General features: G+C 42.5%; 1 protein-coding gene across 4 annotated transcripts in view; it reads left to right on the top strand.

Moving 5' to 3' along the window:
- The window catches only part of LOC117361554 (MOB-like protein phocein), a 132,497-nt gene that overhangs the window by 36,636 nt on the left and 71,452 nt on the right, over positions 1-24,409 (top strand). For 3 of the 4 annotated variants that reach the window (XM_033947047.1, XM_033947043.1, XM_033947042.1), the window contains one exon: positions 1,659-1,721. The exons of the other annotated variant lie outside the window; for it this stretch is intronic. In XM_033947047.1, coding sequence (XP_033802938.1) covers positions 1,659-1,721 — 63 coding nt within the window. The remainder of the gene's footprint in view (positions 1-1,658; positions 1,722-24,409) is intronic. 4 annotated transcript variants of the gene reach the window in all.

Genomic DNA, 24,409 nt, shown 5'->3' with positions numbered 1-24,409 from the left:
TGATGCCCAGGTGCCGGATGCTGCAGTTTGTAGGTGACCAGCCACGCGCAACCATTGGGGTCCCTGTACAGCTGCATGACATGCGTGTTTATATATAACACATGTGGGATGATGCTCGGCTATGTGGGCTCGGGGATTCTCTAATGTGGTACAGAAGGCTGGCAGAGGCATCTCCCTGAAGCGGCGCTGCCTGCAGCTGTACAGGGACCCACAACGTTGTAAGTGCTCGTTTATCGGGATGGCGCTTGGTTTGCAAGTAAAGTTTGCTGGAGTGTTTTGCTCGTCTTGCAAAACACTCGCAAACTGTGTAACTTGCAAACCGAGGTTTGACTGTATTTGTGTTGACTGTGTAGTGGAAGTTCAGTATCTGAATTTTTTTCAATATGATCAGCCATTCTGTTTTGTATCCTAGAGTATATTTACAAATTGGTTTCATATGGAAAGCTTTAAATATGTTTTGGTGTTAGTCTTTACATCTGATGCATTTGGAACCAGAACTTATTAGTTGTAGTTGAGGGTAGAATTTCACAGACAGCTAACATAAATACAGTAATTTGGTAAGATTATATTATCTGAGGAAACATGGAACTTCTGGCAGGGGTGCTTGTTCAGGCTAATCGATTATCACTGGCCTATATGTTTTCTATTTTGTTTACTTTGAATTTTTTTTTCAACTTTTCAACTTTATTCAAAAGATCATTGTAACCCAAAATACTATTTTATATTGTATACTAGTCTTTAAGCCCGTTACATTAACGGGTGCTAGAATAGATGTGTGTGTCTGTCTCTCTCTCTCTCCTTGGCCGCTTTCTGTCTGTCTTTCTTTCTTTCTGTCTCACTCTTTCCTCAGCTGTCCACCATCACCCCTTGCCTGCTCCCCCCTGTCCAGCAGTAGCCCTTCTCCCTTCCTTTTACCTTCCCCGTGTCCAGCAGCACCCCTTCCCTGCTCCCCCTGTCCAGCAACAGCCCTTCTCCCTTTGTTTTACGTCTCCCCTGTCCAGCAGCACTCCTTACCTGCTCCCCTGTCCCTCTTTCCTGCTCCCCCTGTCCAGCAGCACTCCTTATCTGCTCCCCTGTCCCTCTTTCCTGCCCCTCTTTCCAGCAGCACTCCTTACCTGCTCCCCTGTCCCTCTTTCCTGCTCCCCCTGTCCAGCAGCACCCCTTACCTGCTCCCCCTGTCTAACATGCTGCTTCCTTGTTTGCGTCTGCCCTCCTCTTCTTTAAAGCAGCCTACTGAGGATCACGGCCGGCTGTAGCGAACCTCGCAGACTGCTTTGCACCTCAGTAGCACAATCCTCATGTAGGCTGCTTTGAAGAGGAACAGCGCCGTCGGCAGTGGTGGGTGAGTGAGGGCGGGAGGGGAGAGTCGCCAGCGTGTTCCCTGCCTCTGTGTTCCAAAATGGAATTCGGCACAGAGGGACACAGCATGGTGGCAGCGAACAGAAAACCCTAAGTGCACATGCGCGCTTAGGGTTTTATTATAGAGGATTATTTAAATCTAATATTATGTATGTTATGTTACTTGCCTTGATCCAGGTGGTCTATAAATAAGCAGTAAAGAATGCTTCATTCAGATGTAAAATGAAAGAGATGGGGCAGAGGGTGGCAGCATTTCCTAACCATAGTAGTTTTATCTTAATCCTGTTTTAATTTTTTAGGATTTTTATAATTGGCCTGATGAATCTTTTGAAGAAATGGACAGCACACTTGCTGTCCAGCAGGTAAGTCTCTTAGCTCCCTCTTTAATATGTGGTAACACTTTGTACAGTATGACTTGTATGTTCAGCTTATTTTCAAGGCAACAAAGGTATGGCCATTTGGGTTTATATAGATAAAAGGTTGAAGTTAATAAAGCAGTACTGTAAAAAAAAAAAAGTTCTATAAAACCTAGCAAATGTTTTCTCTGTCAACATTTTGGAGAACTCTGCGATATGCAAATACATCAGGAATTTAGAGAAGCATACTAAGATTTTTTTAAAAAAATTTAGTTCAGAAGGTGCGCTCAAGTTAATAGTAAAGTGTCTCTAACATTACTACTATTTTTAACTTTATTGGTAGAGGTGAAAGTTCAACTTAGGAGTCCTTTTATCAAGCTGCGGTAGGGTTTTAACGCGCATAATACCGCGCATTAAACCGCCTGCTGTGCTAGCCGCTAACGCCTGCATTGAGCAGGTGTTAGTTTTTTAGCCGGCCGCGGGGGTTAGCGTGTGATGAAATGTCCGATGCACTAACCTCGCTAGCGTGACTTGATAAAAGGAGCCCTTAATTCACATTTCTGGTCACCAAGACCATTTATAAAGGATGTGGGTTGGAGATTAGGTAGTTGGAAGATTAGTTGGATGAGGAAGGGATGTGTAGCATAAGGAACTCAGATTCTGATCCCTGATGTTTGGGGGAGGGGCCGTACAGTTAGGTAACAGGGTCCTTAATGTTGCTTTATTTAACAATGGAAATTTAACTTTGGAATGAGAGGTGGAGTAAAAATAAATCATAATTTATGGGGCTGTGCTAGGAGATTCAACTTCAATTGAGCTGCTTAGTTTGCTTATACAATTTTGTTTTATAGCCTAAATGTAGTGGCCAGTAATCATAAATTATCCCAGGACAAGCAGGCAACATATTCTCACATGTGGGGTGACATCATCCACAGAGCCCGGTACGGATGGTCCAAAATTGTAGTATCACTTTAACTCTTTAGAAGTCTTGAGACAGCGCGTACCACGCATGTGCGAGTGCCTTCCTGCCCAACGTTGGCTCACAGGACCATCAGTTCTTAGTTTTCCACAGAGCTAAGAAGACTTGTTTTTTTGGAGTTCTTCCAAAGCGCTCTTTACAGTCATTTTTTTGTACTTTCCCATGTGCTCTTCTTTTTTCGTTTTGATACTTTTCTTTTTCTTTGCTTTTCTGTAAAAAAAAATTTGATTTTTGTTTTGTTCCACTCTTCTGGGACTAGGCATCTCTCTTTGTTCCCTTTCAAGCTGGGGTGCCTCGAACCTTTTTTGTGTTTTGTTTTGTTTTTTACTCTACCCTAAGTAAACATTGAAACCTTTGACTTTAGCAATGGCGATGTTTATGTCCATGTCGATGCCTTCCACGGGCTTCAAGAGGTGCGGCCGGTGCAACAGGGCCATATCAATGACCCACTCAACTGGTGTCTCCAGTACCTTGACCCTGAGCACCGAGTCGACTTTTGTTCTCGTTGTTCCACACTACAAAAGTACTCCTTGAAGGCTCGACATTTACAACAGGAGAAGTTATTAGGGTCTTCTAAGCCTTCCACGATGTCAACTGCATCGGACATCAAGAAGCTGACATCAACACTGACGTCCTAGCCTCGCTCAATGTCAGCATCATTGGTACCAGTTCCGTCTGGTAAACCAGCTAAGAAACACACTTGTCCTTCTTCTCAACATTCATCTGCGGCATCTCCTGCATCGAGTAAGTCGATGCTTGCCAAAAGGTGTCATAAGCAGTCTCGATTGCTGCCTACACAGCTGTTGTCACCTTTGAGGTGTGCCTCTACATCAAGGTCACTAGCACCTCAACACCCTTTTTAACCTGCGCTACCTTTGCAATCCTCAGAACTGCAGTTATCCATCCAGGATCAGCTACGAGAACTGCTTCAAAAGGAATTGGCAGCCATGCTTCAGAGCCAATTGGCACAGATTACTGCACAGACTTCTGTAGTACCAGCCCAGACCAGGCAAGACTCATCGAGGCCCCATGGTATGCGCTCAGAGTCTCCTCCTCGATGCAAGTCAAGATCTCAGCGCTGCAGTACCAGCCCAGACCAGGCAAGACTTGTCGAAGTCCTTGATGCTCTTATTGGCACCATAGCTGCCAGACCTCTCAGTGTTGTACATCTTCTAGGAGTGCTCTTGCTAAGTCTCCTGCTTTCTCCCCACATCAATGATGATCCCGATTACTCAGCACCAGAATCTTATGGTCTGGACTCAGATCCATCTCCTCCTCCACCTCGATGTAGGTAACTTCTGGAGAGTCTTTCTTTTACTAAATATATTCGACAACTAAGTCAGGCTCTTCCAGTTAGGATAGAGACTGAGACTGAACCATGGGCTGAGCTTCTTGATGCCCTTGATTTTAACCAACTTTCTGGAGATCTTATTCCATTCCATCACCTCATGAAAGATACCATGTTTAAGAATTGGGAATCTCCTCTCCTTGTGCCTGTAGCACCACATAAACTGGACTCTATAGAATACAATCCTGTCCTGGCTTTGACAAGCCTCAGCTACAACATCGGTCTTTTCTGGTGGAGTCATCTAGCTCCAGGACCTATGCCAGTTCTCCTCCTAGCAGAGAGGGTCACACTCTGGATGAATTTGGATGTCGCCTTTTTCAAAATTCCATGCTCGCAAGCCGTATTCAGTTAAAATTTCTATATGACTTTTTATTTCAAACAACTTGTTCAACATCTTGCTACTTTTGAACAGTTTATTCTTGATAGCTTCCTGATTTTCAGCAAACTACTCATGATCTTCTGGATACTTGTAAATTAAGAACATAAGAATTGCCATCTCCGGATCAGACTCTTGGTCCATCAAGTCTGGTGATCCACACACGCGGAGGCCCCGCCAGGTGTACCCTGGCATAGTTTTAGTCCCCATATTGCTATATGCTTCTCAAGGGAGATGTGCATCTAATTTATCCTTACCCGTATCACTCTTTGCCACTCTTAAGGAGATGTGCATCTAGTTTACCCTTAAATCCTAGAATGGTGGATTCTGCAATTACTTCCTCTGGGAGAGCATTCCAGGTGTCCACCACTCGCTGCGTGAAACAGAACTTCCTGATATTCATGGCCCAATCTGTCTTTGATGCCTTTGATGTAACCTCCAGGGCATCAGCTCTCTCAATTGCCAGGCGCAGGCAAGCATGGCTTCTTGTATCTGATCTAGACCCCAATGTATAAGACCTTCTGGCCAATATTTCTTGTTTAGGGGATGAGCTTTTTGATGGCAAAATTGAAGAGGCCACTCGGAAAATCACTATGCATGAGCAAAGTATGACTACTCTTTCATCCTTCAAGTCATCCAAACATCAGTCTACGAGGCACTACTACACTCCTAGACACTCATCTGTGCATTACAAACAGCGCTACACTCTACCACCAACGTTCTTTAGGGCTCCCACCCAGAAGCATGCTAGAAACCAACGTTCTCAAAAATCAGGCTACTGCTCAGCAGAGGTCCACTCAATCTTTTTGACACTCTGCTAGAGAGCCTTACCATTGTTTGGTGTATGCTACCCCTTTCTCTTTCCATCAGAGGTTGTCTCACCCATTACCATCAACATTGAGCTGTGGTCAACACAGAAACATGGGTTCTGTGGGAGGTGAAAGAAGATTATGCTCTTCACCTCCAAGAACTCCCTCCAAACAGACTACCAAGAGAATCCTCTTTCAAATCCCAGCAGATTTCCCTTCTTCAAGAACTCTCGGATCTTCTGCAGTTCAATTCCATAAAACAAGTACCCCCTCAGCAGAAGGGCCAGGGGTTCTACTCCAAGTACTTCCTTACTCCGAAGATGATGGGCGATCTATGTCCAATCTTAGACTTCCAAGCTCTCAACAAATACATAGTCAAAGAAAAGTTCTGAATGCTTATACCTTCTACTAAACCAGAACATCTGGCTTTGCTCTTTAGTTCTCAAAGAAATGTATACACACATCCCCATTCTCCAATCCCACAGACATTACCTCAGATTTCAAATAGGACAGATTCATCCCAACACAAGGTGCTTCCATTTGGTCTGGCCTCAGCTCCCAGAGTGTTCACAAAGTGTTTAGTTGTATTGGCTGCAACACTCTGCTCTTATGGCTTTCATGTTTTATATATTTATTCATTTATTTAGCCCGTCCTCCCAAAGGAGCCCAGAACGGGTTACAGGAGTACATTCATATTATGGGTAGGATATATTTTAGTGAGACATAGACTTTACAGCATTTACATCATGGACAAGAGTATAGATTATAGCAAATACAGTATAGATATAACATTTAGACTTTCAAATACAGACTTAGTGGACATAGGGTGGTTTAAATTGCAGCATTTTTAGTGTATATACTAAAAAGTGTAATAGATTTTCTTTGCAGGTGGGTGCATCTTTGTTGTCAGAGAATGTGGTAGTAATTCAGGTTATTTTTGCGGTGGCATGCGAATTTTAGCGAGATTCTGTTTGATATATTAGGTGGTGTCTTTGGGATTACATCAATTCCGGGTACAGACGTGGGTTATCAAAGAGCTGAGTTTGTAAAGAGGAAGATTTTCACGGCTTTTCTGAAGTTCCAAAGACTGTATAGTGATCTTATGGATGAGTGGATGACGTGCCACATTCTGGGTATGTAATGAGAATATGAGCGTCTTCGGGTTGTCACAGATGTGAGTGAGCGGCCTGGTTGCAGGACCAGCCGTTTTTCTGTTTGGGATCTCAGTTAGAGAATGACACGGTGATAAAATTCATCACCGTTCCCGTCCCCGCGGATAACCGTGGGAAATAAACCCATGTCATTTTCTAGTGTCTATTTCATCCTCTGTCCTTCTACACCAGCATTATTCAAAGCAAAGCTTGCGAGTCAGTGGTTGTGGCCATTCATACTCTGATTCTTCCCTCTTTCCTTAAAGAATGACATGAAGATGGTTTCCCGCGGTTATCCGCGGGGACGGGAACGGTGATGAATTTTGTCACCGTGTCATTCTCTAATCTCAGTGATCGGTTGGGAACGTAATTTTGAAGTTTTGATGCTATGTAGTTTGGTGTCATTTTGTGGAAAGTCTTGAAAGCTGGCACTAAGGCTTTAAAGGTGCATCATTTTTGGATAGGTAGCCAGTGCATGGATGTTAGTGCAGGGGTGACATGGTTGCGGAATTCCAAATTTTTTAGGAGTTGGATTGAGGTGTTTTGCACACCTTGTGGATGGGAGAGTGTTTTTGCTGGTAAGCCCACTAGTAGAGCATTGCAGTAATCTAAGCAGGATAGTACAAACGCATATTACATTACATTACATTAGGGATTTCTATTCCGCCATTACCTTGCGGTTCAAGGCGGATTACAAAAGGTTAATTTAAAAACAGAGTTACAATGATTAGCTAGAGAGGTAGGTTGTAGATCTTATAGACATTTAGCGGGTTGTTGAGGGTGAGGTGGTTTGTAGTAGAGTTGATAGGTGGTCAAAGTGGAGGTTCTTTTGTTATTATTAGTGCAGTAATGGGTAGATCGAGCGTCAGTTTTAGTGTTACTAAGAGGTCGTGATGTTATTGCTGCTTCAGGAATTTCTTGAAAAGTGTGGTCTTTATTTCCTTTCTGAATGTCCTATAGTCTGGGGTGGTCATCAGAAGGTTGGAGATTTGGTTGTCCAGTCTTGCGGCTTGAGTGGCTAGTAGGCCGTCGTGTAGTCTTGTTCTTTTTACTTCCTTGATTGGGGGGGGTATGAATGGGGAGTGCGTTTTTCTGTGTCTGGTAGTGGGTGCTTGGATGAGGCGATTGTTCAAGTATGATGGGCTGTCTCCGTGTAGGGTTTTAAATAATATGCAGTAGAATTTGAATTGGATTCTTTCTTGGATTGGAAGCCAATGTGAGTTGATGAAGGCATCCGTAATGTGGTCATGTTTTTTCAATGAGTAGATGAGTCTCAAAGCTGTATTTTGGATTGTTTGGAGTTGTCTAATCGTAGTTGCAGGGCAAGGAAGGAAGAGGATGTTGCAGTAGTCCAATATACCCAGTATTAGAGATTGTACTATAAGTTGAAATTGTGTTCTTTCAAAGAATTTTCGGACTTGTCTCAGGTTTCTCATGATTGCGAATGATTTCTGAATTGTTTTATTTATTTGCGGTTGCATAGTGCAGCATCTGTCTATGGTCATGCCAAGTAGTTTTATGGTGGTTTGGATGGGATATTTGATTGCGTTTATCTCTAAGTTGGTTGTGGTTTGGATCTTGTCATTTTCGAGAAGGATGAATTTGGTTTTGTCTTGGTTGAGTTTAAGTTTGTGATTTTTCATCCAGGTTGTGACTGTTTCAAGTGTTTGGTGAAGTTTGTCTGTCATGGTAGGCATATAGTAGCTGGACAAAATCGTTTTCTTAAAAGTAAGCACAGTTGCATTTTAGTTGGTGGAGGTAGTAGAAGGATGAAGATACTAAATTTGATACATGGTCTGAGAGCAACAGATTTGAATCGAGAGTCAATCCTAGGCTGCGGACTTTGTCTTTGGCTATAAGGGTGTCATTTTCCCAGGAAAGAAATGGGTGGGGGTATGCGCAGGAGTCTTTATGTATCTAGAGAAGTTCTGTTTTTTGACACATTGAGCTATAGTTTATTTGCAATCATCCAGTTTTTCATTTTTGTTAGGCAGCAGTGCAGTTTTTCCATTTGTACATCTTGGTGTTGAGTTAGGGGAAGGTAGAGCTGTATGTCATCTGCGTACAAGTGTATTTTGATTTGGTGTTTTTCTGCGATGTCGAGTACTGGTTTGACGTATATGTTAAAGAGGAGTGGAGATAGTAGTGCACTCTGAGGCACTCCATAGTCGAGAGGTTTTGGCTCCGATAAAAGAGGGTTCCAATAATACTTTCTGAGACCTTTTGTGTAAGAAGGATGCCAGTGCGACATCATAAATTCCAATGGAGTGTAGTCTGGATAGGAGGAGTGAGTGATTGATGGTATCGAAGGCAGCACTCAGGTCTAATAGGACCAGCAGAGCGTCTTTCCTCTCATCAAGCTTTTTCCAACAGTCATCTACGACATCTACCATTTCTGTGCTGTGGTGTTTCCTGAATTCTGATTGGAAGTTGGAGAGGGTTGTGTTTGTTTCCATGAAGTCTCGTAGTTGTGTGAGCTACAATCTTTTCTAGTATTTTTGAGATGAATGGGAGATTTGAGACTGGCCTATAGCTGCTTGGATTGTCTGGGTCCATGGTGCGTTTTTTAAAGAGTGGTCTTACTACAGCAGATTTCCACCTCTGTGGTATTATGCCAGATTGTAGGGACTTGTTAATTAGAGGTAAGATGGAGTTAGGAAGGATTCGCTGGTAGCTAAAAGTGTGGTGGATGGGCAAGGGTCCAGGATTGATGTTGTGGTGTGTAGGGAAACTATTGTACTTTTTAGGTCGTCAATGGAAACTGGTATGAAGCTGTCTAGGAAGTCTATCTTGTGTAGGTTGTTATTTTGTATAGTATTTGGGATGCTTGGCAGAGCTTTGGCTTCTAAGTCTAAGGATTCTTGTATCTTTGATATCTTGTCATGGAAGAAATTTGCGAGGGATTCACTGTCTACGTTTGATTGTTGGATGTGGTGTGGTCCTTGGGAGGAGGTGAAGAGGTTTTTCGACAGTGAGAAGATAGCCTTTGATCTGTTGGGAATTTTGGATATTAGGTTTGTGAAATATGCCATTTTTGTTTCGAGTGTTGCTAGTTTATTATCTTTCAAGAGGCTTTTCCAGGTGGATTTGTCTTGGCGTTGTGTGTTTTGCACCAGGTTTTTTCCGCTTTCATGACTTTCCTTTTCTGTTCTCTCAGGCTTTCTGTGAACCAGGGTGATGAGAAAGATCTTGTGTTCCCCTATCTGGACAACTGGTTGATAAAAGCATCCTCGCTTCAAGCAGTCCAGGCTGCTAGATCTCTTGGGATTTACAATCAGTTATCAAAAATCCTCTCTTCAACTTTCTCAAACTCTGGACTTCATTGGGGCTTGCCTGGATACAATACACACATGGGTGTTCCTTCCTCAGCAGAGACTAGACACTCTTCTTCAACTTTGCCACCAAGTCTCCACTCTGCAAACCATCACAGCTTGACAGTTAATTCGTCTTTTGGGTCACGTGGCATAGACAGTATGTTTCTCCATTTGCATGCCTGCATATCAGGGAAGCTCAATGGGCTCTACGATCAACCTTTTCGGCACCCCTGAGCTAGGGAGTCCCATATATACGAATATGCTGCCTGCTTATCCTGGGATAAAGCACAGTTACTTACCTGTAACAGGTATTATCCAGGGACAGCAGGCAGATATTCTCACAATCCTCCCACTTCCCCTAGTTGGCTTCTTAGCTTTTTTACTGAACTTATGTCCCGCGAGCCAATGTCTGGCGGGAAGGCACTCGTTCATATGCGATATGGGCTGTCTCGAGACTTCTGAAGAGTTAGTGATACTACATTTTTGGACCATCCGTACCAGGCTCCATGGATGACGTCGCCCCACATGTGAGAATATCTGCATGCTGTCCCTGGATAATACCTGTAACAGGTAAGTAATTGTGCTGTACTGCATTTTTGACAAAAGCAAACTTGTAAAGAGAGAGAACAGACTTAAAAAAATTAAGACAAAATTTTGAAAATATTTTGATGATTCAAAAGTGGCTTTAATTGTTCAGACATTGATACTTTCCAAATTAGACTAATTCAGTATGAACCCTTTTTACAAAGCCGCAGTAGTAATGCTGCTGCAATAAATGCCCTGAAGCCCATTCAGTTTTAAATGGGCTTCAGTGCATTTACCATGGCAGCATCGCTACCATGGCTTTGTAAAAGGAGCCCTATATGCAGGCTGTTCTAGAGAAAATTGCAGGTCAGTGGCTTAGTAAGGGAGGAGCGGACCACCCTGTGTGCCCTCTTGGTGGGGGCGCTAGCACTTGTCTTCTTCTCTGCTTCCCCTTTGTATCTCTTTGACTCTTCACCAGTGCAAGTAACATTTCCAACCTGCTGCTTGCGCCTGCCTGGTCAGGAAGTGATGTTGGAAGGAAAGCCAAGGCCAGCGTAGGCAGCAGGTTGGAGATGCTGCTCATGCTGGTAAAGAGTTTAAGATGCATGTGTGGCGAGTGGGTGTGGGTAAGGAACGGGGGATAGAGAAGAGGATAGGTGGGCGCTTCCTACCCTCATAACGCCAATGCTGCAGGTTATTCAAATGCTTTCAGACTTATTTTTTCTGCTGGAAAACATGATCATATGACACCATTGTGATTTCACTACATTGGCACACATGATTTCGTTTAATAAGAAAATCGATCATATAGCACCTATTCTCAAAGATTTACATTTGGTGCTTATCACTGAGCCGATTTCTTTTAAAATTACAGTACTTTGCCTTGTATTTAAAGCATTTCACTTACATCAGCCAGGTTATCTTAAGGCTAAGTTAATAGAACTACATCAAGATAGTGCTTCGCTTATCTCAATGTAGTTTCTTGGAGCTTACATCTAACCAGGAAAAGAGTATTCTCGTGTGCAGGCCCTTCACTCTGGAATAGAGAATGACCACAGGGACAAACGTCCCCATCCCTGTGAGCTCGGTCCCTATCTGATCCCATCTGCTCAATTTGAATAGTTATAATTTTATATTGAAATCATTTTATTAAAATATAAAAAGAAACAATATTCTGTACAATTGTCATTTTATAAATTACAAATACAGAACAAGGATCAGCAAAACCCTCCTTCCCCTCCTATCCTCTTCACAAATGTCCCCTCTGCTATCGAGAAAACTGAACAAGCCAAATTACTACAGAATGCTACATAGAAAAATCCATGCTAATAGAATACCTCAGTCACACATGGCAGGAATAGTGGTAGGGGAGTGCAACTAGGGCAACTGCCCTCTGGTCAGAGAAGCCCTAAACTAGCTGGAAGCTAAAGAAGCACGGCCAGGTAGTGGGCTTTGTGGTCCCCACCACTAGCTCTGGCAGGATGCACATTTCTCAAATATGATATATTTCACAAAATAGAAAATTATTTTTTCTACCTTTTTGTTGTCTGGTCATTTTATTCTTCAAATTGCATTGGTCTCAGGCTCTGCTTTTGGTTTTTCTGTCGTCATTGTGGCACAGGAGCAAGTTTCCAAGTTTATTTTAAAATTTGTTATACCTAAGCGGTGTACAGACTTCATAATCAGTTGGACATACAAGAGACTAACCCCCTGTTTTACTAAGGTGCGCTATGCGTTTTAGCGCATGCTAAATATACATACTTGCTAACCGCTAACATAAGAATATAAGTATCGCCTCTGCTGAGTCAGACCATGGGTCCATTACACCCAGCAGAATTCATTAGATTTAAATGGTGGCTTCTATATCTTGTATTTTCCCTGTCATCAGCAGCATATGAATCCAGGCAAATGGGTTGTATCCATCTACCAGCAGGCGGAGATAGAGAGCACTGAGCTGTCTCCTGTGATTATAGGATGGTACACTCCCTCGGTATCCTCTATCTTCAGGCAGATGGATGGATATTCTCCATTCTCATGGCTTCATTGTACCCGTGCTATGAGGGATGTTAAATAATTTATCTACCCGAGTATGATAAAAAGTAGCAAGTGTGTTGAAACAAGTCTATGCATCTTGTGACATGTCTCAAGGTTACTCATGCACAGTGGTGGCTCAGTGCAAGTGTAACATACTAATTGATAGGATATTGGGAGAATCCTCGTGCAAATCAAGTAAGAAACTGCTAGATTTGAAACACTGTTCAGTGATTAAAATTTCTTACAAAAGAAAGGAAAAAGCCAAAGGAGATCCATGAATGCATGACTGTAGTTTATGGCGAGTCTGCCTCATCATCCTACAAAGTAAAATTTTGGAGCAAGCAGTTTAAGTGGGGGTAGAGAGTCCATTGTAGATAACCCTCACACTGGACAGCCTGTGGAAATAACTTCCACAGAAATGTGCAAGAAAGTTGAGGATTTAATTTTGTCAGACAGACAAATTAAGGCTTCCCAAATAGTTGAAGAAATGGGCATCTCGGTAGGTACAGTTTTGAAAATAATTCATGAAAAGTTGGACATGTCCAAAGTTAGTGTAAGATGAATTCCAAGAATGCTGACACCATGTCAGAAGGCCACGAAGCTCCAGTGTCCGGAGAACTTGGAGATACTCCATGAAGACCAAGTGAATTTTTTTCATCATTTGGTGACTGGAGATGAGCCTTGGGTCTGCCACAGAGATTCTGAGTCCAAGATGGAGTCAATGCAATGGAAGGATAAGTCATCCACCACCCCAATAAAGTTCAGAACAGAAATATCTGCAGGCAAAGTCATGGCAACTGTGTTCTGGGATGATGAAAGACTTTTGCTTCTGGAGTTCATCCCACACAAGACAACCATAACCGGGAAGAGTTGCGCCAACACAATGATTGCTTTGTGGGAGTCAGTCAAGGAGAAAAGATGAGTAAAACCCCATCAGACGTGCTGCTTCTTCACGACAATGCGCCAGTGCACATATCACAATAATCACAGGCTGCTGTCCGAAAATGTGGGTTTCAAAGCTGAACCATCCACCCTACAATCCTGACTTGGCTCCCTCGGATTATTTCATGTTCCAAGTTTTGAATAAATCTTTCTGTGCGTTTTTCAAGTGAAGAAGATATCAAGGAGGCTGTGACATCCTGGTTTGAAGATCAAACAGAAGAATTCTTTTCAAAGGGGTTAAAGTCATTGCAGGAAAAGTGGATGAAGTATATGGAACTATCAGGGGACTATACTGAAAAATAAAATGTTTGAAAACTCCTTTCTTTCCTACTGAGGTAGATAAATTATTGAATGCCCCTTGTACTCTTTTATAATTCAGTGAGCTGGAGATTCAGGTTTGGGGTGCCTGACCAGGGGTACATCTGGTGGTGCCAGGTCAATACCCACCCTCATCCCTTGCCTTACTCACCCCCCACCCCTGGTGTCTCTTCTAGGCAGCTGGTTCCCTTCTCCAGATTAAAAAAAGAGGACAAAGTTGCCCTCAGTTTCACTATTGAGCTGTAAAAAATAAAAAACGGCACTGGGAGTACAGAGGATTGATCAGCAGCAAACCCCCGGGGAACTAGCACTTGGGCAGCCCTTGCTCTGCAGTCCAGGAGACCCTGTACTTTAGGCAGTGGCAGGGGTAAGTGCCTCTGCTTTCGTGCTCTTTGCCTACAGACATCAGGAGAGGGCTTGGACCTGAAGCAGTTGGCAGAGTTTAGTGCTTCTGCTTTACTTACTGCTCTCTGCTCTTTCAGCAACTGCTCTTTGCTCTTTCAGCAACTTGTGCCTCTGCTGTGCTCTAGCACCTTTACTTTTCTCTCTGCAGTTACTGTGGGCCAGCTGGTTTCCCTTCATTGCCACAGTTCGCAGCTGGTTCCCATCTGAGGGGGAAAAAAGGAGCAAACCACATACTCCCTGCTGCTCGCCACTGAGGCTTGCTGCTCATTTCGTACTGGTCTCTAGTTTGAAAGCACATCTCAGCACGACTGAGAAATTAAAAAAGATGCACACTGTGTTGCCTGACCCCCTAAAGCAGCAGTTTTGGCAGGAACACGTAGGTCATGGTGGTAGAGCTAGTTAAGCAGTGCTCCGGCTGTGGAAAGTGGAGAGCAGCATTGGGTGTCTAAGTGTTCACGTGGTGGGAGTGAGTGTCTCTCAACCTTCTTTTTTCAGGGTCAGCCTGGAAGGTCCAGTATTTCTATGAGTACCCTAGAGGAACCCAAAGTATCAGTACAGTGTTCTCCCCAGAAATTTTTTCCAGCCGGGTGGCATGAAAAAGTAGCCGGGTGGGGCGGGATGGGGAAATTTGGTGGTGGGGAAAATTAACCCCCTCTTTTACTAAGGTGCGCTAGCATTTTTAGCGCACGCAAACCCCTGTGCTACGTGGGAAAACTAGCGCCAACTCAATGCTAGCGTTAGCATCTAGCGCGCATGGCAATTCCTCCGCGCGCTAAGCGCACACTAAAACCACTATCATAACTTAGTAAAAGGAGCCCTAAATGTATACTATTTTTATTAGTTAATTATTATTATTATTTTCCAATGCTCAATATGACTTCCTTTTTTAAGGTTTGACACTTGTGCCAGAATATTTTTACTAAATTTAAGAAGTATTTGCCCTCTTTCAAATGGTATAGAGGTTTAAAAAAGGGAAAGGCATTAATGAAATCATTAGGTTCAATCTAGCCATTTATTTCTGCATGAATTTAAACAACTAAAAAAAAAAAGATAAATATAGCTCATCCAGTCATACAAGAAATGGCTCTACAGCAGGGGTGCCCACACTTTTTGGGCTTGCGAGCTACTTTTAAAATGACCAAGTCAAAATGATCTACCAACAATAAAAATTTTTTAAAAACACAAAGCACACTGTACGCAGAGAAAATGTTAATTATCATTTATATTCCGCGGGTTTTCAAAGAGGTCAAGGCAGACGATTCTATGCAATGTCACCTGAGGAACAACTATACAAAAATAGACAAATATACCCCCTCCCTTTTTACTAAATCGCAATACTGGTTTTTAGAGCAGGGAGATGCACCGAATGCCCTGCGCTGCTCTCGATGCTCATAGGCTCCCTGCACTAAAAACCGCTATTACGGTTTAGTAAAAGGGGGCCATAGTGCAAAATATAGACAGCAGATATAAATTCTTAAAACAGACACATTTTGATCACTAAACTGAAAATAAAATCATTTTTCCTACCTTCTTGTCTGGTGATTTCATGAGTCTCTGTTTGCACTTCCTTCTTCTGACTATAAATCCAATATTTTTTTCTTTCTGCCCCTCCCCTTTTCTTTCTGTCTCTCTTTCTTTCTCTCTTCCCCTGCCCCCTCAAGCCATCACGCCAATTTCTCCACTTCCCCGATTATTTCCCTACCCCCTAAGCCACCATGCCGATTTCTCCCTGCTTCCACGAGCCAGACCAGGAATGTAAAAGCGCCGGACTCACAAGACTTCACCTCTGATGTCAATTCTTACGTCGGAGAGGAAGTTCCAGGCCAGCCAGGCAGCGATTGGCTGGCCCAGAACTTCTCTCTGATGTCAGAATTGACGTCGGAGGTGAAGTCTTGTGAGTCTGGCGCTTGTACGCGTCTGGCCTGGCTCAGGGAGGCAGGAAGAAAAAGATTGCCAAGGCAACGCGATCGACTCACATTGCCTTTGCGATCTACTGGTTGATCGCGCTCGACCATTTGGACACCCCTGCTGTTATGGTATCCTGTCCTGACCTGAGGAAAGGGGTTTAGTCCCCAAAAAACTGCCTTATTTCCATTTCCTATTTATAAACTTTAATCAATAGATACAATACTACTTGATTCTATGTAAAGCAACAAAAAAATTTTTTCTACCTTTTGTCGTTTCTGCTTTAATCATCTTGTCTTCACTCTTCTTTCTAGCCAGCATCTGTCCGCTCTGTCTTCCATGCAGCATCAGCCCCTTCCATCCACTGTCCGCCCTCTCCCCGTTCCATATGGCATCTTCCCTCTTTTTATGCTCCTTCAATAAACTGTCTATCCTATGCCCCTTCTCTTCTCCTTTGTACATGATTGATTTCAGCTCTGCCACCTCTTCATTTTTCTCTCTGTCAACACCCCGTCCCCTATGCTCTGGCAACTCTCTCTTCTCCTTTCTTTCCTTCACACCCCACAGTCTGGTATCTTTCCTTCCCTGATTCTCTGGCATCTCACTTCTTTCCTTTTCTTCCATCTCTCCCTCCCCCTCCGTGCTCTGACATCTTCTCCTTCCTTTCCCCCTTCCTTTTCCCTTGGTCTGGCATACTTTCCTCCTTCCCTCCAATTCCTGGCATCTCGTTTCATTCCCTCCCTCATCTTCTTTCTCCCTCCAGTTGGGTGCAGCAAGTCTCTCCCCCTCTGCTCCCTTTGCTCCTTCTGTTACCCAAGGCCTGGCGTCATGAACTTCTTCAGGCAGCAGCATTCACAATTCGATGCTGTTGCCAGCTTCGGGCCTTCTTCTCTGTCTGGTCCTGCCTTCACTGTTGCTAGCCGAAGAAGTTCATGACGCCAGGCCGAGCACCCGGGGCACTGCTACTTCCCCCCCCCACAACCCTCCTATCTCTCCCTCCCTCCCATCATGAGACTTTAAACAGCACTGCTCTACTCTAAGCAGGCTGCTTCAGGGCTTTCTCCTGCCGTGATTCCCTCTGGCATGTCACTGATGAGGGAAGGAGGGAGAGATAGGAGGGTCGGATTGGGTTTGGGGGGGCACCTGGGATGATGATGAGGCTGCTGCTGCTGCCAGCTAATCCAGCAAGGGTGAGGCCCCAAAGCACAGCACTGACGGGCCCCCCCTGACCATTTCAGGCCCTAGGCCTGTGCCCATCCTTTAATCCGGCCCTGCTCCCCCCCCCCCCATATGCCCTAATAGCCCTTATGGCTGCAGATAGCACTTATATGGCAGTAGAGTAGGGTTTGGGAGGGCTTTTGGTGGGCAAATATGTTCCATCATAAATGTAGTGGTTAGAGTGGCTTATAGGCCTGGGTCCTCCTCTCTATGGTTCTCTAGCCCCCCCCCCCCAGGCTATTTAAGACACCTTTGAGCATCTCTAGTAGGCTTTCCTGTATGAGGTGCTGATGTTTTGGAGACAAGTATATACATTTTTATTCAGATCTTTCTGGGTGTGTGACAGAGTCAATGAACACTGGATGAGTGTGTGTGGGCCTTTACTTTTGTCTCTGCAGTGGTTATCTGGTCACTTTGTTTACCTTTTTGGCACTTGTACCTGTTTTTGCATAGTCTAAGTCGCAAAATTTAAGTTTCATCCAGGATGTCTAATAAAACAGTGATCTCCAACCCTGTCCTGGAAGATCACCAAGCCAGTTGGGTTTTCAGGATAGCCCTAATGAATATGCATGGAGCAGATTTGTATGCCTGGCACTTCCATTATGTGCAGATATCTTTTATGCATATTCATTAGGACTATCCTAAAAACCCGACTGGCCTGGTGGTCCTCCAGGACAGGGTTGGGGTCCACTGTAATAAAATCTTCGATTATCCCTGCAGGACAACTTAAGTCTAGATTAGCCTCCATCCCGCCCACACCACTCCTCTAGATACGCCCATTTTAGCTCTGGACGCACAGCGGGATTCAGAGACCTAAAAAGTCCCTGGACATGTTCAGAAAATCAGTTTGATTATCAACACTTGTACAATCTGTCTTTTAGGTCATCCAAGTGCCGACTTGAGCAGGTTTTTAGACATGTTTATGTTTTGATTATGAGCCTCTTAGGCTTTGATATCGATGATAATGAGTTGCCAATGAGTGTATCATCCTATATCACAGAAGACAGCTTAGTGTTTCAAGTTTTATTACCATTTGATGAATCGCTTATACAAACTTTCTAAGCGATGAACAACTTAAAAAGCCACTAGTTAGTGGTCCAACAAATAATAGGGTATAAAAGACAACGTACATAATAAATAAACCAACTAACAATTTTTCTTGCAGTCAGATTAAAGACAGACATGATCAAAGAAGGAAAAGGGGGAAAAGTTACAATTCATTTTATATTGAAAATTACATAAAAGGGAAAAAACGAGAGGTAGGGAAAAGAGTTGATTTCTGTAACAAAGTATGAAGGGTCCAAAATAAAAAATATTAAGTATTAAAAGCATCTTGAAACAAGAAAGTTTTCAAAAGATTTTTAAAAGAGGTAAGCGTACCACAGCGCAGGTTGCTAAGCAAGATGAGTTCTTTAGGTTTGGGCGACACATTGACAAATTGGGTTGGGAACTGGCTTGGAGGTAGGCTTCAGAGGGTGGTGGTGAATGGCACCCCCTCCGAAATGTCGGAGGTGATAAGTGGAGTGCCACAGGGCTCCGTCCTGGGCCCAATCTTGTTCAACATCTACATAAGAGACTTGACAGAAGGGCTCCGAGGAAGAATAACATTATTCGCCGATGATGCCAAGCTAAGCAATGTAGTGAACAAGAGCACAACAGACAATAATTCGATGGTAGATGATATGATGCATGATCTACTTCTACTGGAGCGCTGGTCTAGGTCCTGGCAACTCAGTTTCAATGCCAAAAAATGCTAAGTCATGCACCTGGGAAGCCGAAATCCATGCAAGATTTACACCCTAAATGGCGAGATCTTGACAAAAACTGAAGCAGAAAGAGACTTAGGGGTGATTGTCAGGGATGACATGAAGTCTGCAAACCAAGTTGAGCAAGCTTCATCCAAAGCAAGGCAAATCATAGGTTGCATACGCAGGAGTTTCGTCAGCCGTAAACCTGAAGTCATTATGCCACTATATAGATCCATGGTGAGACCGCACCTGGAGTACTGTGTGCAATTTTGGAAGCCACATTACCGCAAGGATGTACTGAGACTGGAATCGGTCCAGAGAATGGCCACCAGGATGGTCTCGGGACTCAAGGAGCTCCCATACGAGGAGCGGTTAGGGAAGTTGCAGCTCTACACACTCGAGGAACGTAGAGAGAGGGGAGATATGATCGAGACTTTCAAGTACCTCACGGGTCGCATCGAAGTGGAAGAGGATATATTCTTTTTCAAGGGTCCCGCGGCAACAAGGGGACATCAGTGGAAAATCAGGGGCGGGAAACTGCACGGTGATACTAGGAAGTTCTTCTTCACCGAAAGGGTGGTTGATCGCTGGAATAGTCTTCCACTTCAGGTTATTGAGGCCAGAAGCGTGCCAGATTTTAAGGCCAAATGGGACAAACATGTGGGATCTATCCGCAAAGATAGATAGGGAGGGTCATTGGAGTGGGCAGACTTGATGGGCCGTGGCCCTTATCTGCCGTCTATTTCTATGTTTCTATGTTTCTAAGAACTTTTTCATTTCTGATATAATGTGGCAATGAATTCCACAGTTTAGGAGCCATAACAGAAAACATGTCACTTCTTGTGCCCACGATTTTCAAAGAGGGGACAGTTAATAAGTTTAAAGAAGATGACCGAAGAGAGCGAGGGGCATTGTAAGGAATAATCATTCTTGTCATAAATTGCGGTTCATTGAAGGTTAGAACTTAAAATACTAAAAATAATATCTTAAAGTTAATACGGTGGTTAATAGGAAGCCAGTGTGATTTAATCATTAGTGGTGTAACATGATCATATTTTTTCGCTTTATGAATAAGTTTTATTGTTGTATTTTGGATTATCTGAAGTCGTCTTTTTTCTTTTTGTGTTATGTTGATTAGAAGGGAGTTGCAGTAATCGATTTTAGCTATGATCTCTATGTTCTCTATCTTCGCCTGCTGATGGATGGATACAACTGATTTGTCTGCTGTGACTAAGGGAAAGAAAATAATCGGCTAAGACTACTACTACTACTATTATTTATCATTTCTATAGTACTGAAAAGCTATACTCCAATTATTTCCTAAAGATAGTCTTTGTCTGGAAAAGTACTGATGGATCACAGTCAGGATATGGGATCCATCTCTGTAACTCCATCAGTAACTTTCCTTTGAAAAATAATGTATCTTTTCAGATCAAATAATGTGTAATATTTATTCTCCAAGGACAAGTAAGATAGCTGAATCCTCACATGTGGGTGATGCCATCTGTTGGAACCTATTTGGGAACTTTTCCTCCAGAACTTTTGAGAGCCTCAACGTATGTGTATAGCTGTACCTCTTCCTGCAATTGCACAGGACCACCCCCTAAGTCTTCAGTTCCATGGAAAACTGGTCATATGTTTTTTCATGTTTCAGTCACCTCAGCATTTAAATTCAACAATTACTTCTGCTTTGTACTGTCAGTCTTTGTCCTTGTCAGTTTTTTCTCTTTTTTTTCCTAGCAGGTTTTTGCAGTTTAATTTTCTTAAATTATGTTTCTTGTCAGCTTGTTTTTCATAGGTCTGGTTTAGGCCTCCAAGCTCCCATCTGGGTATTTTTCATAATTATATTTTTGATTTTGTTATGGCCATTTTTCTAGATGAAGTATCTAAGAAGAAGCTTAGCAGCTTCAGTTGGTGTTCACCATACTGGGACCTGGACCATATCCATTAGTCATATTTGGTGCTTGCAATGCCTGACATCTCACCATTATCCCTCTGATTGTATTCTCAGATGTCAGAGAGAGGGTTTCATGATAGAGAAAAACAGAAGGAAAAGCTTTTCGGTAAAGATAAGACCTTTGCAGAGACTGCATCGGAAGCATTGGTCTCTGTGGGTCCTGGAGCTGCATTGGATGCTGGGGATACATCGACATTGAGAAATCGATCATCCTTGATATCAAACATACTGAGGTGAAATGGAACAGCTAGACATGAATCGCTTGTTAACTCTTTCCAAAAATACAAGGACTATGAGGCTCGCAATGCAGCTACTAAGTACTAAATTGAAAACAAATTGCAGAAAATATTTCTTCACTCATTATATAATTAAATTCTGGAATCCATTTCCAGGAAATGTTGTAAAAGCAGTTAGCAGGGATTGAAAAAACGTTTGAAAAAGTTCTAAATAGAGAAGTCCATTAACTATTATTAGGATTGACTTGGGAAAATCTAATACAGTACTTTATTCCTGGGATAAGCAACGTAAAATCATTTTTTCTCTTTTGGGATATTTCTAAGTGCCTGTTACCTGAATTGGCCACTAGATTAACAGGATACTAGATTTGGGTGACCTTTGATCTGTATGGTGATGCTTGTATAAGCATTGAAAGAGGCCATTAAGAACAGCCCTCCTCCGATTCCTGGAGGAAGGATTCATTTTCATCTTCATTGGCGCTGAGAGAGCGAGATGCTAGTCTTCTGAAGAAGGGCTGGATTGTTTTGATATCTCTCCTTATTGAAGCATGGCATCAATGTCACCATGATCCTCCAAGTGCCCCTTACAAAATGACACTTCTCTCCATGCCATTGAAGAGGAATGGGAAATCTTTGAAATGTATTATTTGTCATCAAATAAACTTCCTGGAGCTAAGGACAAAATGGAGTACTTTAATGGCTCTCAGAGATCAGTTGTCCAGCAAGGTTGTCCTGGTTCAAATAGACCACTATGTAGCCATATCTTATGTGAACAGGCAATGAGGAACAGGATCATGTATCTCCTGTGTTGAGAGGCTGGCAGGATGTAGACATGGACCTTTTTGCATGTAATGTTTTATAGAGCCACATATCCTGATGGAGGAGCACTCAATTGTTTGCCCATCACGAGTGGTCCCTGGATGACGAAGTGGGGTACTCGCTTAATAAACCTTTTTTTCTGCCACTAAATTCAGCAACAAAGTTCCTTAGCTATGCTCCAGGATAGCTTCAGATGCCTTTTTCCTGCATTTGGGGCAGGATCTTCTATATGTATATCCTCCATTTCCCTCATAGTAAAAACTCTTCTGATAATCCAGGCAAGTCCAAGGAACCAGGATCCCAATAGCTCTCTATTGGCAGAGGTAAGTTTGGTTCTTGCTTCTGCTGGATTTTGCCAACACTGATAAAGCAAGACTGCAAGGAGACATTCTATATCCGGGCATTGAGTCCTTAGCCCTCACAGCCTAGATGCTTACATTGGCTTCTTTGAACTTGCCGGACAGTATCTCTCAGGTCTTGCTCATTTTCAGAGATTCAATAGAAGGGCATATTGTATCGGAGAAGAGGTTTGCCATCAGGTGTAATGACAGGTCCCTAGACCTATTTTCTTGTCCCACACAAAAAGTGTTTGAATATCATTTATATCTCTCAAAGTCCAATCTCAAGACTAACTTGAAAGCTCCATTTGAGCCAGTAGATACAGTACCTACAATTAAGTACCTGATCTGGAAGGTGTTGTTTTATGATGATGGTCAAGTCAGCTTGCAGAGTAAACAAGCTCCAAGGTCTAGTACCTGATCCACCTTATAACTTATATACTCGAATATAAATCGAGACTCCCATTTCCCCCCAAAAGGAGGGGAAAAAAATGGTTGACTTGAATATAAGCCAGGGGCTTAATATTCAAGTGCCATGTCCTGCACCCAGTGTCCTCTCCCTCACGCCCTCCCCTGTCAGGCTTTGCACTCAGCCCCCCTCTCTGCCAAGTTCTGCACCCAGCCCCCTTCCCTCTGCCCTGCAAGCTCTGAACCCAGCCCCCTTCCCTCCCTGCCCTATCAGGCTATGCAGCCAGCCCCCCTCTCTGCCAGGCTATGCAGCCAGCCCCTCTCCCTGCTAGGCTCCACCCTGTCCCACCTTCTCTTCCACCTCTGGTGGTTTAGTGGTAGGCCGGGCTGGACAGGAGAGATCCCTTCTGTCTCAAGTTTCAAGTTTCAAGTTTATTAATTGGCTTGTTCAATCGCTTAATCGGATTTCTAAGCGATGTACAATAAAATATACATGTAAGGAAACAAAAACATTACATACAATTAATTAATTATAACGTAAACAAAAGGTAAGAGGGGATGAAATACATTTTTTTATAGTAAAGAAAGAACATACAGGGAAAATACAAAAGGAAATTGAAAAAAAACAAAAGAAAGCAAAATAATTCACTAGAATAACACTTTATAAAAAAATTTAATTAATTTGCAAATGCATCTTTAAACAAAAAGGTTTTTAATTCGCTTTTAAATTTCCCAAACACCTTCTCCTCCCGTAAAAACATGGGAAGCGCATTCCAGATCTGGGGAGCTGTACATGAGAAGATAAATTGTCTTCTTGTGCTAATAACCTTCAACGAAGGAATTGACAAAAGGTTCCGTTCACTAGATCTTAAAGTTCTTTTAACTGAATATGGGATAAGTAATCTGAATAAAAATGCTGGAGTCTTATTTTCTAATGTTTTAAAAATAATTGTACATAATTTGTGTGTAATTCTATGTATGACTGGAAGCCAATGAGCCTTTTTAAGGAGTGGTGTCACATGATCAAATTTTTTAGATTTTGTTATTAATTTAATAGAGGCATTTTGAATAATTTGTAATCGTTTAATTTCTTGTGACGCAATTCCTGTAAATAATGAGTTACAATAATCGATTTTAGACATCACCAGAGAGTGAATAAGAATATTAAGTGCTTTGGGACAGAGGAATTTAGAAATGGATCGAATTTTCCGCAACCTATAGAAGGTGGTTTTAACAATACTACTAATGTGATCATGATAATTAAGTTTATTATCAAAAATTACTCCTAGAATTTTAGTATTTTTAACTAATTGAAGAGGAATATTATGAATCAAAATAGGAGCAACTAGAGAAAGATTTTCCTTCCAAGGAAACAGCATGATATTTGTTTTTTTAATATTGAGGGCCAATCTGTTTTTGTCCAGCCAATGATGAATTTGCTCAAGTTTTTCATTAATTGTTAAAATTTCATTTATGTCGTTATCTTTTAGGGGGTACAATAACTGTATATCATCAGCATAGGCAAAAACATGAAATCCTATAGATTGACATAATGTCAAAAGAGGTGCCAAAAATATATTAAAAAGTAAAGGTGAAAGTATTGATCCTTGAGGAACCCCATGTGATATTGGTGAAGTTGAAGAAGAAGAATCATTAAAAATTACTGTAGATGTGCGATTACTGAAATAAGATGTAAACCATGCTAGAACATCATCTTTAACCCCAATAGTTTGAAGTCTAGCAAGGAGTAATTGGTGATCAATCGTATCAAACGCTGCTGAGAGATCAAGAGATGTTAAGAGCACCGATTGATGATGATCCAGGAAATATTGAATTGAAGTTGTCATACCAATTAGTGTATGTT

Source organism: Geotrypetes seraphini, chromosome 5, assembly GCF_902459505.1.
Source record: "Geotrypetes seraphini chromosome 5, aGeoSer1.1, whole genome shotgun sequence".
Classification (NCBI taxonomy): domain Eukaryota; kingdom Metazoa; phylum Chordata; class Amphibia; order Gymnophiona; family Dermophiidae; genus Geotrypetes; species Geotrypetes seraphini.
This window is presented reverse-complemented; position numbering and strand designations above follow the sequence as displayed.